At 52.9% G+C, this 15,500-nt stretch overlaps 2 protein-coding genes across 2 annotated transcripts in view; one reads left to right on the plus strand and one right to left on the minus strand.

Moving 5' to 3' along the window:
* The window catches only part of Os9 (osteosarcoma amplified 9, endoplasmic reticulum lectin), a 24,938-nt gene extending 13,434 nt beyond the window's left edge, over positions 1 to 11,504 (plus strand). The window contains exons 5-13 of the mRNA XM_013520941.1: positions 6,007 to 6,223; positions 6,312 to 6,413; positions 6,614 to 6,714; positions 6,900 to 6,954; positions 7,971 to 8,059; positions 8,213 to 8,506; positions 8,667 to 8,889; positions 10,444 to 10,556; positions 10,818 to 11,504. Of these exons, the coding sequence (XP_013376395.1) occupies positions 6,007 to 6,223; positions 6,312 to 6,413; positions 6,614 to 6,714; positions 6,900 to 6,954; positions 7,971 to 8,059; positions 8,213 to 8,506; positions 8,667 to 8,889; positions 10,444 to 10,556; positions 10,818 to 10,943 (1,320 nt within the window). The 3' untranslated portion in view covers positions 10,944 to 11,504. The remainder of the gene's footprint in view (positions 1 to 6,006; positions 6,224 to 6,311; positions 6,414 to 6,613; positions 6,715 to 6,899; positions 6,955 to 7,970; positions 8,060 to 8,212; positions 8,507 to 8,666; positions 8,890 to 10,443; positions 10,557 to 10,817) is intronic.
* A 3,897-nt stretch (positions 11,505 to 15,401) lies between these two features.
* The window catches only part of Agap2 (ArfGAP with GTPase domain, ankyrin repeat and PH domain 2), a gene marked incomplete in the record, with an annotated part of 11,658 nt that continues 11,559 nt past the window's right edge, over positions 15,402 to 15,500 (minus strand). The window contains 1 exon segment of the mRNA XM_013520942.1: positions 15,402 to 15,500. Coding sequence (XP_013376396.1) covers positions 15,488 to 15,500 — 13 coding nt within the window.

Genomic DNA, 15,500 nt, shown 5'->3' on the forward strand with positions numbered 1-15,500 from the left:
AAAAAAAAAAGTTGGAACTTTTTATTCTTTGAATGTTTGTTAGAATTTACCTGTAAAGTCATCTTGGCCTAGGTTTCCCCTGTGGAAAGATTTTAAACTACTGAGTGATTTTCTTTGGTAGTTTTAGGAATATTCCAAGTTTTCCGTTTTTACCTGGGCCAGTTTTAAAAAGTTGAGTTTCTTGGAATTCAACCGTTCCACGTGATTTTTCAGATTTCTTGGCGTAGACTCGTTCCTGAGATCTTCTGTTCTGTTACCTTTGTGGTCTCGGGCGCATCTGTAATCAGACTCTTCCACCTTGTTTTTGTCTGCGTCAGGTCGTTTGTCTCCCCAGAGGTTAGGTTTAGTCTCTTCCCAGCCTTGGGCTCTCTTGTATTCTCTGTTGTATTTCTTTTCTATTGGATGAATTCCACTCAGATCTTCATACTACTTCCTTCCACTTTTTATGCTTATTTTTGCTCTGCTCTATTTAACTTCTTGAAATAAATTTCTACCTCATTTATTTCCGCTTTTTTTTTTCTAGTATATCTCTTATAACTTTCGCCCTAAGTACTACCTATGTGTATCTGACAAGTTGTTCATGGCTATTCTAAATTACTTATCTAATTATTAAATGGGGTATATTTTCTCATGATTCCAAAGTGGAAGAAGATGCCTAGTGCAAAATCTTCCTCCCACACTTGGCTCCGTTTACCCTCCGTCTTGCCCTTGTCCCTCAGTTAATCCCCATCCTTAGTTGTTTTTGCATTTCTTTTCAACCTTTTTGTTTGTGTTTCTAAGCAGCTATGAATAGCAATTGCTGTTTCTCTTATTTGTACATAAGATGTAGTGTATTGGGCACACTGCTGTATTCCTTTGTTTTTTTTTTTTTATTTCCCTTGACAATAATTCTTAGAGTTCTTTCAGTGGCAGTAGATCTAATGCTTCTTTGTTTTTGCAGCTACATAATATTCCATTGCATGTGTGTTTCTTCTTCTTGTCTCTGCTAGTGGACTCATTGATATTCTATTTTTTTGTTTTGTTTTGTTTTTTTTCCAGTACCGGGAATTGAACTTACGACCTTGCACTTGCCAGGCAGGTGCCGTGCCACTGAGCTAAATCCCCAGGCCCTAGTGGACTCATTGAAATTGCCTTCCTCCTAGTCTTATTATAAAAGATAAGTGTTTAAGGAGACAGAAATGCTAATTGTCCTGATTTGATCATTACTTATTGTGTACATGTATCAAATTGTCACACTGTGCCCTCTAAATTTGTACTTTTTTTTTTTTGTCTTTTTTGAGACAGCATCTTGCTATGCAGCTCAGGCGTGCCTCCAACTCCCAACGATCCTCCTGCCTCCGCCTCCCGAGTGCTGGGATTACAGGCATGCGCCACCACACCAGGCCCTAAATGTGTGCAATTACTATGCTATTAAAAATAAAAATTTTGGGGGCTGGGGATTTAGCTCAGAGGCAAAGCGCCTGCCTGGCAAGTGCAAGGTTGTGAGTTCGGTTCCCGGTACTGGAGAAAAACCAAAAAAATAAAAAAATAAAAATTTTCACCAGACACACAGCCTCAGGAGGCTGAGGCAGGAGGATCATTGCGATTTCATGGCCAGCCTGGGTACAAAGTGAGTTCAAGACCAGTCTGAACTGCATAGTGAGACCCTGTCTCAAAAAGACAGACAGACAGACAGACAGAAAGAAAACAACAAAAAACTTATTTTAGCAATTTTCCCCAGAAGGCTAGGGATGTGGCTCACAGTTGTAGAGTGCTTGCCTAGGTTGTATGAGCTGGATCAATCCCTGATACTGTATCATAAAAAACAGTTAAAAACATATGTACAAAAAACCACACAAACATATGTACAGCTGGATGTGTGGTGCACACTTGTAATCCCAGCACTCAGGAGGCTGAGGCAGGAGGATCTCTCTGAGTTCAAGGCCAGCCTGGTCTACATAGTGAATTCGAGGCACTACAGTGTGAGACTCTGCCTCTAAAAAATAAAATAAAATAAAAAGCAAAGTATATGTACCACCAGAGATAATTGTATAGTGAACCTCTAGATAATCACCTCGCTTCAGCAGATATGGCCAGGCCCTTTCCTCTGTCATCTTGTCTGCCTCCCACCAGATTATTTAGAAGTAAATCACAGAGATGAGATTATTTCACCCATAAATATTTCCATATTTATCCCTAAGAGCTCTTTAAAAAATACAACTACGTGCCATAGCTCTCTAACAAATTAACAATTTTGTTTTATTTTTTAAAGGAGGAGTGTTTATTTTGGCTCATAATAAAAAAAAATTAGAAAAAAGAAATAAACCAGATATTGTGGTACACACCTGTGATCCTAACATTCTGGGAGGCTGAAGCAGGAGAATCAAAAGTACAACCCCAGCCTGGGGAACTTAGTGATTTAGCAAGACCTTGTCTCACAGTTAAAAATAAAAAAGGTTGCTGGGGATTTAGCTCAGCGGCACAGCGCCTGCCTGGCAAGCGCAAGATCGTGAGTTCGATTCCCGGTACCGGAAAAAAAAAACAAACAAAAAAAGGTCTAGGGATGTAGCTTAGTGCAAAGGCTCTGAGTTTAATCACCACTACCATACACACACAATTTCTTAGCATTATGAAATATTGAAACATTAAATATTTCTAATTCTCTTTGACATTTCATATATATATATATTTTTTTTTAATTTTTATTTTTTTCTTTGACCCAATCCAAATAAAGCCTATGTGATACATTTGGTTATCATGGCTCTTAAATCTCTAATCATGGATAGCCCCTGCATCTTTTCTTATTCCCCTATAATTTATTTTGAAAAAAATGTTTTTTTTTTTAAACACTGTAGTTTTACAGAGTCTGATTTTGCTGATGACATCCCTAGGGTTCCTTTTAAAGTACTTCTTTTTTTTTTTGCTTTGTTTTTTTTGTTGTTGTTGTTGTTTTGAGACAGGGTCTCGCTGTGTAGTCAGGCTTCCTCCTGCCTCAGCCTCCCCAGTGTGCAGCACCACGCCCAGCATTTCTTAGTCTTCCTTTCCTGTGGTTTGTAGTAAATTGATAGTTAGGTCTAGGTGGAAAGATAGCTGATCAGGTTCCAGTATCTTTTTATCTTCTTTGTGTGTACGTGCATGTGTGTGTATGGTACTACAGCTTGAACTCAGGGCCTACAATATCCTTAGGCCAGTGCTGACTAATCTATATCCTCAGCTCTGTTTCTACTCTGAGATAGGAGTTTTTCAGAAGTTTCATGGTTATACTTTGATTTCTTGCTTAATTACATTGTAGTCATGGGGCTGGGGATATAGCTCAGTGGCATAAGCGCCTGCCTGCGAAGCGCAAGGTTGTGAGTTTGATCCCTGGTACTGCAAAAAAAAAAAAACAAAATAAACATTGTAGTCAGAAGCCGGGTGTGGTGGCGCACGCCTGTAATCCCAGCACTCCGGAGGCTGAGACAGGAGAATCGTTGCAAGTTCAAGACCAGCCTGGGCTACAAAGTGAGCTCAAGGCCAGCCTGAACTGCTTAGGGAGACCTTGTCTCAAAAAGACAGAAAACAAAACAATACATTGTAGTCAGAGAAAATGCACCATTTAATTTGAGTACTTTTATTTTTTGTTGTTGCTATTTGTTTGTTTGTTTCTGGTACCGGGAATCGAACTCGCGACCTCGCACTTGCCAGGCAGGCGCTGTGCTGCTCAGCTAAATCCCCGGCCCCCTAATTTGAGTACTTTTAAACTAATTGTATGAGGAAACAGAAAAAAAGAATTAAAACATGTTATGTACATGTACCAGTTCCCCGTGAGGAGTGTAATAATCGTGTACTGTAAACATATTCCAATAAAATTTTTTTTTGGTTGTCATCCCCCCGCTCCCCACCCCGTACCGGGAATCAAACTCACAACCTCGGGCTTGCCAGGCAGGCACTGTGCCACTGAGCTAAATCCCCAGCCCCACCAATAAAATTTTAAAACTCTAAACTATAAAAAAAATAAATTTAGTGTATAGTCTGATATACATCAATTTCTGTGAATGTTTGTGCTTAAAGAGAACATGTAGTAAAATGTTGGCTTGTATGTAGTCTGTATGTATTTTAGGTCACGCTTGTTTTGGTATTTTTGGTCCCGGAAATCGAACTCAGGACCTTGTGCTTGCCAGGCAGGCCCTCGTGCCGCTGGGCTACATCCCCCGCCCCCATGCCTGCTAATTTGTGCTGCTCAAATCATTTTTACCCTGTTGATTTCCCTCCTGCTGTAATTGTGGGTTTGTGTATTACTCCTTAATAGTCTTTCAGTTTATTCCTTCTTGTACTGTCAGTTATTGTGCTTTGTATCTTTGGGGTATTTATTCATTTATTCCACAAATATTTATTAAGCCCTTCGCTGCCAGGCACTGCTCTGATTGCTAGGGGTATTTCAGTGCACGAAACAGACAAAAGTCGCTGCTGTAAGTTAGGAGAGAAAGACAATAGCAAAATAAAGAATGCCACGCCGTCTTACAATTAACTTGCTCACAAATTGAACCTTTTAACAGAGAAACGATGTTCTCTAGGAGTTGGTTAAAGTCTCTTGTGTGATATAACAGCTTTCATTGAGTTATTGTTTGTCATAACTTTTCGTTCCCTTCCTTTATCTCTCCAGTGTCCTTACGGGGCTGTGTTTCCCTCTGTCTCCCACGTGCCCACCTCGCCCTCTACTTGTGTTTTGTTTTGGTTTTCCTTCTCTTTCTTATGTTTTAAATGTGTTCTCTAAACAGCATATTGTAATTATTCTTTTCATTTTAACCAGTGTGACGGTGTCTTTAAGTGAAGTGCGAGTCTAGCCAGCTTTTAACATTCGTGAATTTTTTGTGTGAACATATGTTTTCATTTCTCTTGGTACAGTAGATGCCAAAAAGAATTGGTTAATCGTACGGTATTTCTTTGCATAACCTTGTGAGGAAGCGCTGGATTTTTTCCAAACCAGCAGCACATTTTGCAGTCCTGCCAGTGGTTCATGAAAGTTTCAAGGCCATGAAGAGTACACTTTTTTTTTTTTATCTTTTTGAGACAGGGTCTCGCTGTGCAGTTCAGGCTGGCCTTGAGCTCACCTTGTAGCACAGGCTGGTCTCGAACTCACAACGATCCTTCTGCCTCAGCCTCCTGAGTGCTGGGATTACAGGCCTGCACCACGACGCCGGCTACTTACTCTCATTCTGAGTGATTCAAGGGCCTTAGAACTATGTGAAGTTGTTTTTTACCATATGGATGTATTTTTAAATAGATATGTATACATATAAATGTAATGTAGTTTTTTTTTTTTTATACCGGGAATCAAACTCAGGACCATGCACTTACAAGGTTGGCGCTTGTGCCGCTGAGCTGTATCCCCGGCTAAATGAAATATATATTGCCATATGTATATAAAGAAAAAAAATGAAACAAAAATTTGCTGATGACCTACGGTTAAACTGCCTGGGTTCTACTCCCATTTTTACCCCTGGTCAGCCTGAACAAATGCCTTAACTTCATCCAACCTGTTTCTTGAGCCCCAGTGTTGACACAGTAATCCCTCCCTCCCTGGGTCGTAGTTCATTTTTTTTTTTTGGGTGGAACCGGGAATCGAACTCAGGGCCTTGCGCTTGCCAGGCAGGCACTTGTGCCACTGAGCTATATCCCCAGCCCCAATAAATGACATGTTTTTTGTTGTTGTTGTTCTGGGACTTGAACTCAGGACCTTGCGCTTGCCAGGCAGGCACTTGTGCCACTGAGCTATATCCCCAGCCCCAATAAATGACATGTTTTTTGTTGTTGTTGTTCTGGGACTTGAACTCAGGACCTTGCGCTTGCCAGGCAGGTGCTTATGCCACTCTATATCCCTGGCCCTGCCTGGGTCTTTATGACAGTTAATGCGCTAATCTGTGTAAAGGGCCACATACGCAGTACACACAGTGCCTGACACACAGGAAGTGCTTAATAAAAGCCGTTCCAAGAACGAAAGCCAGTGAGGGCGGTAATTACGGTCTGCCCTCCTGTTCTGGCCTGCAGTTCCTCTGTGACGAGGGCGCGGGGATCTCCGGAGACTACATAGACCGAGTGGATGAGCCCCTGTCCTGCTCCTACGTGCTGACCGTGCGGACCCCTCGGCTGTGCGCGCACCCGCTCCTCCGGCCCTCGCCCAGCGCTGCGCCGCAGGCCATCCTCTGTCACCCCTCGCTGCAGCCAGAGGAGTACAAGGCCTACCTGCGGCAGCAGGAGCGGGAGGGTGAGCGAGGCGCAGAGCGAGGGGTGAGCGGGGGGCAGGCGGACGCAGGACCGGGCCCCTGTCCTACTCTCACGCTGTTTTTCAACAGACTCAAAACAACAGGAAGAGAAAATCACGGAGCAGCTACAAGACCTGGACTCCCCAGTGAGGAGCGAGACCAAGTCTGGGGCGCCGCCCCCCAAGAGAGAAGGTAGGCCCTGTCCTCACCCATGGCGTGGAGCTGGCCCTGCTTCCGCCCCTCTCATCTCGCTGTCCTGTCCTAACCGCTGGGGCTGGGCTGGAAGGTGCCGGGACCCCAGCCCCTGGGTAACGGCGGAGGGGATGGACTCCAGCCCGTCCGCGCCCGTCCTTTCCCCTCCTTTCACATCCCGTCCCGCCTTGGTCTCTCAGGTGTGAGCCCCGCCAAGGATGACAGTCAGGAATCAGACTTCTGGCAGATGCTTCGTGAGCCAGAGGACCAGGCCCCGGGCGGGGAGGAGGCGCAGGCAGAGGTGAGCGCCAGCGCCCCGGCCACTTCGCTGACGGGGCTAGGGGCAGGGACTGGTGGGCGCCTCGAGTGGGGTGCGCTTGAGGTGACCGGCACCTGTGGAGGGCCGCAAGACTGTCCCCAGAGCAACTGCCGGGAGACCACGGAGGGCGCGCGAGCTTCTGTGCTGAGCCTGCTCTTTCTCATCAGGAGCAGTACCTAAACCTCCAGGCTGCAGCAGATCCAGCTCCAGGCCCTCCAGACGGTGAGTGGATCCTTCATGTCTCCTTCACCGCGGAAATGTGCTTCAGGGCTGGCCGCCGCGGGGGTGGCCCAGAGCTGAACACTGGGGGCGCTCAGGCAGTCAGGCCCTGAGGAAATTCCTGCTCTTGTGCTTGGGATCGAATCCAGGGCCCTGTGCGTGGGAATCAGGTGCTCTACCCTAAGCCACATTCCTAGCCCTGGGGAATTTATTTTTACCTGAGTTATTGTCGTTGTAGACAGCAGCACTTTGAGGGAGGTAGTAGAACACCCAGGCTGCACCACTTACTACCTCCTACTCCCGGACAATCTCACTTACCCATAAAATGTGAATAATAAAGCTGGGTGTGGTAGCACATGCCTGTAATCCCAGCACTCGGGAGGCTGAGGCAGGAGGATGGCTGAAAGTTCGAGGCCAGCCTGGGCCACATAGTGGGTTCAAGGCCAACCTGAACTATGTAGCAAGAGCACCTCAGAAACAAACAGTAATAATCCCTATAGGAAGTTGTGAGATTAAATGAAAATGCATCTATAATTTATAGCAGTGCCAGTAACTTTTAGTAGACAATGGTTAGTATTTATGAGAGGGGTAGAACAGGATCCAGGGAAGAAAAGACCCCCCCCCAAAAAAAAAAAAAAAAAACACCTTAGCACCTTAGAATCTCTTTTGTAGTCCTAAAAGCTGGAGTTCTGTGGGGTTTTTTTTGGATTGGGACTGGAACTCAGGGTCTTGCACTTGCCAAGCAGGCACTTGTGCCGCTGAGCTACATCCCCAGCCCAGCTGGAGTTCTGTTTTTTGCCAAAAGAACCTTAGAGTGGACACTTAGCTCTTAGCACACAGCTCCCCCGTGAGCCACTTCCGGCAGGGCTTTCTGTCGCAGGGTGCGTGCTCCATCCGCCTTACCAGACGGGTAGCTCCTGAAGGCAGAGACCGTGCCCTCCTGGGTCTCCCTATGGCCTCTTCTTAGGAAGCAGAAGAGAACTGAAAGCACAACAGGTGCATGCCTGTTCTCGTCTCAGATTTTCAGAACAACGTGCAGGTCAAAGTCATTCGGAGTCCTTCAGACTTGATTCGATTGATAGAGGAGCTGAAAGGCGGAACCAAGAAGGTAGGCCCCGCTCGAGGGTTGGTGGCCCGGGACTCCCGGCTGACCCCGCCCTCCGCTGGCGGAGTCCCTTGCTTCCACTCGCCGCCCCTGTGTGCGCCCCACCGTCTGTGACTGTGAAACCCCAACACCGCCTGTCTGCTCCCGACCCGCCAGGGGAAGCCCAGCGCGGGCGCGGAGCAGCCCGGAGATGTAGCTGCGGAGGAGGGCCCTGCCCGGGAGCCGGAGGGGAAGGCAAAGGGTGACCCCGAGCGGCCGAGCGCGGGGGACGAAGCCGAGCGGGAGGAAGACGAAGAGGAAGAGGCGGATGAGCAGCAGCTGCTGGGCGAGTTCGAGAAGGAGCTGGAAGGGATCCTGCTCCCATCGGACCGCGAGCGGCTCCAGCGGCTGCGTTCCCAGCTGAAGGCTGGCGCGGAGCGGGAGCGGGAGCTGGAGAGCGCCACGCAGGAGGTGAGCGTGAGCGGCCGCGCCCGCCTGCGCCTCGCTCGCCCGCCCGCGTGCTGGGGCTCCGCCGACGTGAAGTGGGCGGGGAGGGAAGGGGATGGAGGCGGGGTGAGACCCAGACGTCCACCGCCACGCCAGGGGTGACCCGACGGCCTCCCCTGCCCAGAACCCTGACTCCACCCCGACTGGGGCGTTCCAGACGGAGAAGGAGCTGAACACGGACATGCTGAAGAAGGAGTCCGAGCGAGAGCGGGCGATACTGGCCCTGACGTCCACTGTCAACAAACTCATCAAAAGGCTGGAGGAAAATCAGAGTCGTGAGCTGGCGAAGAAGTACAGGAAAAGGAAGGCTGTCCCCAGAAAGCCTCTCCCAGCGCCTCACTCTGCAGGTGAGGACGGCAGGGCCAGAAGGAGCCGCAGGCTCAGTGTCTGTGTCCCTCTGTGGCGTCCTTCCCAGAGGGCACCGCGTTCCTCCATCCGGAGAGCACATCCTGTCCCTCCTCCTGAAGGAGCGCTGGCCTCACTGTCACCTTCTTCCTGCCACCGGCCTTCCTGTCTGGGGCACTCCCAGTTGTCCTTTGGGAAGGCAGCTTTTTGTGGTTTTTTGTTTGTTTGTTTGGGGTTTTTTTGGACTTTTTGACACAGGGTCTCGCTGTGCATTCTGGCTGGCCTTGAGCTCACTTTGTAGCCCTGGCTGGTCTCGAACTCGCAACGATCCTCCTGCCTCAGCCTCCCGAGTGCTGGGATGACAGGCGTGTGCCACCACACCTGGCATGGGAAGGCAGCTTTTCAAGCACATCTGTTGTGATCTTTGGTTTTTCCTGTGCTCCCCGTGCTTAGCACTCTGCCTGGCATATAGATACGGACTGAATGGTGATGAGCCTAAGTGCTGGGAACCACACATCTGTGACAGATGCAGCCATCAGCCGCTAGCACTTTGCCCTGGGAGAGGACCCAGCTGTCAGGTAGCCAGCCACACGAGCCACCAGCCTGAAGGCCCTTGAAGTCACTCCTCCTTGCATGCCTTTGTGTCCATTCCGCAGGCGTGGTTTCAGAGATTTCAAGTGGAACATTCCAGTTTCAAATATTTTTTTTTGGTCTTTTTGAGACAGGGCCTTGCTATGCAGTTCAGGCTGGCCTTGAGCTCACTTTGTAGCCCAGGCTGGTCTCAAACTCACAACGATCCTCCTGCCTCAGCCTCCCGAGTGCTGGGATTACAGGCGTGCGCCACCACGCCCGGCCTGTTCCAGTTTCAAATCTGTAAACGTTGAAAGGTCTTTAGAGTTACAGCATAAGGAGGACCAAACCAGTTTTCCAACCTACACCTTAAAACTTCTTTGTTGGTGCAGGTGGCCTAGTTACTGCTTTCGGAAAACAGCCGCTTCCTTATGGGTGCTGAGCAGAATTGCTGAGTGGCTACAGGAAGAGGCTGCAGTTAGGGGCAGAGGCGCTTTTTGTTTTGAGTCCCGGCTCACGTGTGTGTGTGTGTGTGTGTGTGTGTGTGTGTGTGTGTGTGTGGCGATGGAACGGCCACCCAAAGCCGTAGCACACCGCTGGCTCCGGGAGAGGTGAGCCCAGCGCCCCTCACTCTGGAGTCACGGCTCTGCTTTGTCTCCCTGTGTGTCTCCCCCTCCAAGAGGAGGACCCTGAACACAGAGTCCGGGTCCGGGTCACCAAGCTCCGTCACGGAGGCCCCAATCAGGATCTGACTGTCCTCGAGATGAAACGGGAAAACCCACAGCTGAAACAAATCGAGGGGCTGGTGAAAGAGCTGCTGGAGAGGGAGGGACTCACGGCCGAAGGTGGGCCCTGCAGGGCGGCTGGCCTCGGACGCGGAGGGCTGGGTCATGGTGGCCCGAGACCTCAGCTGAGACGGGGTGGGGGCAGGGGCCCGCCCGAGGCTCCCAGCCGCCCCTCCTCAGACCCACTCTGCTTCTTTCCAGGGAAGATTGAGATCAAAATTGTCCGCCCTGGGGCCGAGGGGCCGGAGGAGGACGGGCGATGGCTGACAGATGAGGACACGAAAAGCCTCAAGGAGATTTTCTTCAATATCTTGGTGAGGTGCCCTCCGGCCCTGCAGCCCTCCGCCCGAGCCTGGGAGCCTGCTGCAGTCCTCGCAGGGGCTCGGCCCAGCCCTGCAGCTGCCCAGCTGCGGTCGGAGCTGCCCCTGGGGAAGCACCCCATGGGGGCCGGCTCCTCCCTCTCCTTGCCTTCCCTCCAGGGAGGGCCAGTCCCAGGGCCTCCCTGGTCTTGAAGCGCCTGGCACTTCCCTTGGCCCCATGGCGGCACCTCTGGCTCACCCTCACCCTCCCGCCAGGTGCAGGGAGCTGAGGAGGCCCACAAAGAGCGCCAGCGGCAGAAAGACCTGGAGAGCAACTACCGCCGGGTGTGGGGCTCGAGAGACGGAGAGGGCCTGGGCGACCTGGACGAGTTTGACTTTTGAGATCCCACAGCGACATGTTCCTGAGCGGCCCTGCTCCTCCTCGCCTCACCTCCTGGCCCCTGAAGGCAAAACACCAGAGAACAGCAGAGCTCGACCCCTGCGGCCCGGCTCTGGGGAATGGAGGGCCTGGGGTCAGTGCTGCTGCAGCTGAGAGCCACCCGCAGACCCCCAGGCCGCGGCTTCTGCTCACCCTGGCTGTCCCCGCGTGCCCTTCCCTGTCAGTGTCCCCTCCCAAGCTGCCTCTTTCTTCGTCCTACCCAGAGACTCAGAAAGCCCCTGTGTGTGGGCAGGGCAGGGAGAGCACAGCCTGCCCGCCCTGCCCTGTGGGTGTTTGGAGGTGCTTTAGCCTCGCCCCTGGAATCACCTTGGGGTTTCCTTCTCCCTTTCCGCCCCACGGCCCGACAGTCTGCGCTCCGCGCTGAGGAGCCTCCACTTCTGTTGCTGAGGAAATGGAGACGGACGCACATCACTCCGGCCCAGCCCCAGCTAAGAGGGTGGGGCGCAGAAGCACCCGTATGTTCTTCAACAATCAGGTTTCTAAATAAAGAACTGGACCACCGACCCGACCGCCTTTCTGGGCAGGGGCAGGTGGGGCGCGCTCGGGAGGAGGTGTGCTCTTTCAGAGCGGAGGGCACACCGGTGGCAGACCCTGGACAGCTGAACACAGCCGCTGGCTCAGCAAGGCGTGCAAGTCCCCGGCGAGGGTACCGCCATCCCTCCTTTTCCTCGTCTGTCCGTCTCCAGTCCTTCCTCTTTATTTTAGGTCAAACTACTGCCGGGCAGGACTCGACCACTGACCTGCACCCCCAGCCCAGTTCATTGCGTGTCCACCACCCCTCCATGCCCTGAAAGCCAGAACGCACATGACAGCCCCACACCCGCGCATTGCCCCAGCGTCCTTGGCTGAGCTCTCCCTGCACCCCGTTCAGACTCCCTTGCCAGCCACACCCCATGCCCCCGCATTCTCCACTCCCCAGAAAAGAGCCATGTTCGGCTGTGCCCAGTGAGGACTGCTGCCCAGGTTCTGTCTGCCGAGGGCAGGCGGGGTCCCCCGACAGCCTTCCATCCTCGCCAGGCCCCTCTGGCTCCCCAGCTTGGAGGTGTGCAGCCTTCCTGAAGACTCCATTGGGTCACAAGACCAGGCCAAGGAAGGGGACAAAGGACACTGCTTATCTCCAAAAGGGGAAGCAAAGCAAGGGATTCGGTTGTTGATGTAGTGCTTATTGTGCACTGTGTTTAAATTGTTTGTTCTTATTTATTTTTGTGGCACTGGGGATTAAACTCAGGGCCTTTGCACTGAGCTACATCTCCAGTTTTTTTTTTTTGTTTTTTTTTTTAAGACAGGATCTCGCTAAGTTGATAAATTGCCAGGTCTAGGCTTGAACTTGAGGTCCTGCTTCAGCCACCCTGAGTACTGGGAGATCCATGTATCTTGAGAGAAGGGATGCTTCAGCTGGGCAACAACTTAGAAATTGCCATGAGGGGGATGAAGGGCAGGGTGCTGGATGAAGTCATTTAATTTTTTGGAGACCGGGTCTCATTGTGTAGGTAGGCTGGTCTTGAAGTCACAGCGATCCTCCTGCCTCAGCCTCCCAAATGCTAGGATTACGGGCATGCGCCACCACACCTGGCCATTTAACTTTTCAAATGCTGTTTTTTCTTCCGCGCCTAATAGCAGCGTCCTTGTAGGGCAGTAGACAGGACTGAGTGAGACCCAGGGCATCGTGCTCATCAGAGGACCTGGCCCACAGTAAGTGCGCACCAGCTCGTAAGCCAGCTGTTGGATCCTGGAGAGATGAGCACTTGGAAGCAAGAGTCTTGAACAGACCCCAGAAGGTCATCGGAAACAACCCAAGTGTTTGAAAGAGGAAGCAGGAGAGGCCGGAGCGGGTGGCTCTCTTTGGTTTGACAGGGACAGAGTCTCAGCATGGTCGGAGAACCGAAGTCTGGAAAGCTCGCTGCATTTAATCATCTTGTACTTCTGTAATAAATTCCTTTTTACTTTCCTTTGGTGTTTGGCAAGACGGCCCACGGAGGTCAGTCTGCCCTCGCTGCACTAAGGCAAGCAAAAGGAGGGAAGAAGGGTGTGGGCAGATGGCAGCCAGGAAGGGGTAGTGCCAGGGCCAGGGGGGGACAACAGGAGCCTAGGCGAAGAAACCCAAGGTGAGCCGGGGGCTGGCGTGGATGGGAAGGGGGGGCAGCTCTCCTTCGCCCCCTTCTACAATCCTGGTGTAGCTGGAGGCCGGAGAACACCAGTGGTTCGAACCAATTCTACCCACAGGTGCTGGTGCCACCAGCTGGTTCCTCAAGGCAGATGACAACATTTTTTGTTGTTGTTGTTGTTTTCCGGTACCGGGAATCGAACTCAAGACCTTGCACTTGCCAGGCAGCCTCTGTGCCGCTGAGCTGAACCCCCAGCCCCAGATGACGTTTGATGGTTGTGCCCAATCTGTACTGGCTGCTTGCCTAGCACCACCCAAGTGTCCTGGGCAGGCACTTTGAGCTGCACCCAAGAAATGGGGCTGGCAGTGTCTCTGAGCAGTGCTGCGGCTCAGCTGTGGTGAGCACGGTGATGCCAGCGCTGGGCCGGCATGCAGCTGGCGAACATGCAGCCCGCTGGGGGCCTCTGCCAGGAGATGGCCCACCCCTGCCCTCCCTGCCACCTGAGCCAGAAGGCATTCCATTCTCTCTTCTGGTACCTGGTGCTCAAGGGGAGCAAACTGGCTTAGCGCAGCCCTCCCTAGGGATGGCACACCTACCAGATAGCCTGTGAGCAGGTAGTGTGGGGACTATAAGTAAACAGATGCCACCCAGAGCAAGTGCCCAAAGCCTCTAGCTAGCGAGTGGAGGGCCAGGTTTCAATAGCAGATGTTTGGGTTCCTAACCCCAGTGACCTCATCTTCTCACCCTGGCCCCAGAGGCCTGTCCGCTCCTGCACACCACACCCCAACCCTTTCCCCAAACTGGAGCCATCTTGCAAGTACGATTTCTCTGCCCCCAGGACCCTCCACCTGTCCACCTATGTCCGTCATATGAATCCTTGTACAAAGCGGACCCACCTCCACGCCCGTGGGTACTGCCTTGCCACCGGCCCGGCGGGAGGCACCTCGGCCTGGCCTACCCCCACCTCCACCAAGGCTGTACCCTGACCTGCCTCTTCCAGAACAGACCAGCAGCTCACCTCCTAGACAAAATCACTTCCTCTTTAATTGCTGTTGAAGATTCACACCGCCTGCTTCTGAGGAAACGAGAGGGGCATCCCCTCTGCCCCCACCCTACTTCCCTCCCAATTACCTGGTCTTTTGCAAAATACTTTAGCCAGAAAAAAAAAAAAAAAAAGAAGAAGAAGAAGACCGGAAACCACTGACACAGACGGCCCAAGGGCTGGGTTGGCTGAGGGAGGCGCAGCTGGGCCAGGTTAAGTCCACCCCACCACCCCCTGCCGGGGGCCAGGGAACTTGGGAAACGCAGCCGCTGCACGCCCTCAGCCCCGGCTAGGAGGGAGCGCGAGGTTGCGGAAGGGTCTGGAGCTGCTCCAGCGGGAGGGAGGGGCTGGACGGGAAGAAGTAATGGGGGAGGGGTCCCACTGGCGGGGTGCCCCCTACCCCAGGTCACCACGGGCGCGGCACAGTCACAGGTACGCAGTCACAGGCACAGACACAACCCGAGAGCACCCCCGCCCCGCCCCACCCGCTGCCCACCCTTGGCTTCCCCTATCCCGAAACACCCTCCCCACACCCCTGCCCACCCCACCCCCATGTCGGGGACAAAGCAATAAATTACAAGGCCCTTTCCCAGCCCCGTGAGCCTGCTCCCGCTCCGGCCCTTCTCCCTCCCAAGATGGCAGAGGAGGGACCCAGGCTCCTGGCTGCCCGTGGTCCTTTAGCTTCCATCCATGGGTAGGTGTAGGGGAACATCCTGATTTCCACTACTCTTGGTCCCTTTCACGGAAAGGGTTAGGGGCGCCCCCACCTCCATGGGCAGCAGGGGTCCTGCCCCTCGCTGTCCTTCTCCCCTTCACAGGGCAGTGAATCAGCACGGAAGGGGTGCGGGCCCCTAGGGGCCCCAAGTCCCGGGGCTAGCCCCCCACGTACCAACCCCTCCCTCTGGCGTGGCGTCGCCCCAGGAGCCAGCCTGGGTTTGGGCTCCCGCCGCGGGGCCGTCGAGCGGAGGCAGGACTGGGTCTCTTTCCAGCCTCTAGGGGCGCGCGCGAGCGGGCAAGTCCCGGCGCCCGGGACCGCGGCGGGGGCGTCCCTTGTGCAAACACCGGGCGGGCGGGCGGGCACACCCGGAGCAATCCGAGCGTGGAGGCAGTGGAGAGGGGGCGTGTCGAGCTGGGGTCTCCATGCCTCGCTGGGGAGGGGGAGGTGAGTTTGCGTCTTCGGGGGAGGCGTGGGGGCTGTGCTCGCGCGGGGGCAGGAGGTGCTCCCGTGGGGCGGAGTGCGCGCCGCAGAGGTGAGTGGGTGCCTCCGTCCGGCGGTCCCCGCGGAGTGGTCGTGCCCGGCCCGCGCGGGGGTGGGGGTGTCTCTCGCGCTGCCGGGCAACTATACCAGCGCG

The sequence above is a fragment of the Chinchilla lanigera genome, unplaced genomic scaffold (genome assembly GCF_000276665.1).
Source record: "Chinchilla lanigera isolate Chin_1 unplaced genomic scaffold, ChiLan1.0 scaffold00057, whole genome shotgun sequence".
In the NCBI taxonomy this organism is placed as follows: domain Eukaryota; kingdom Metazoa; phylum Chordata; class Mammalia; order Rodentia; family Chinchillidae; genus Chinchilla; species Chinchilla lanigera.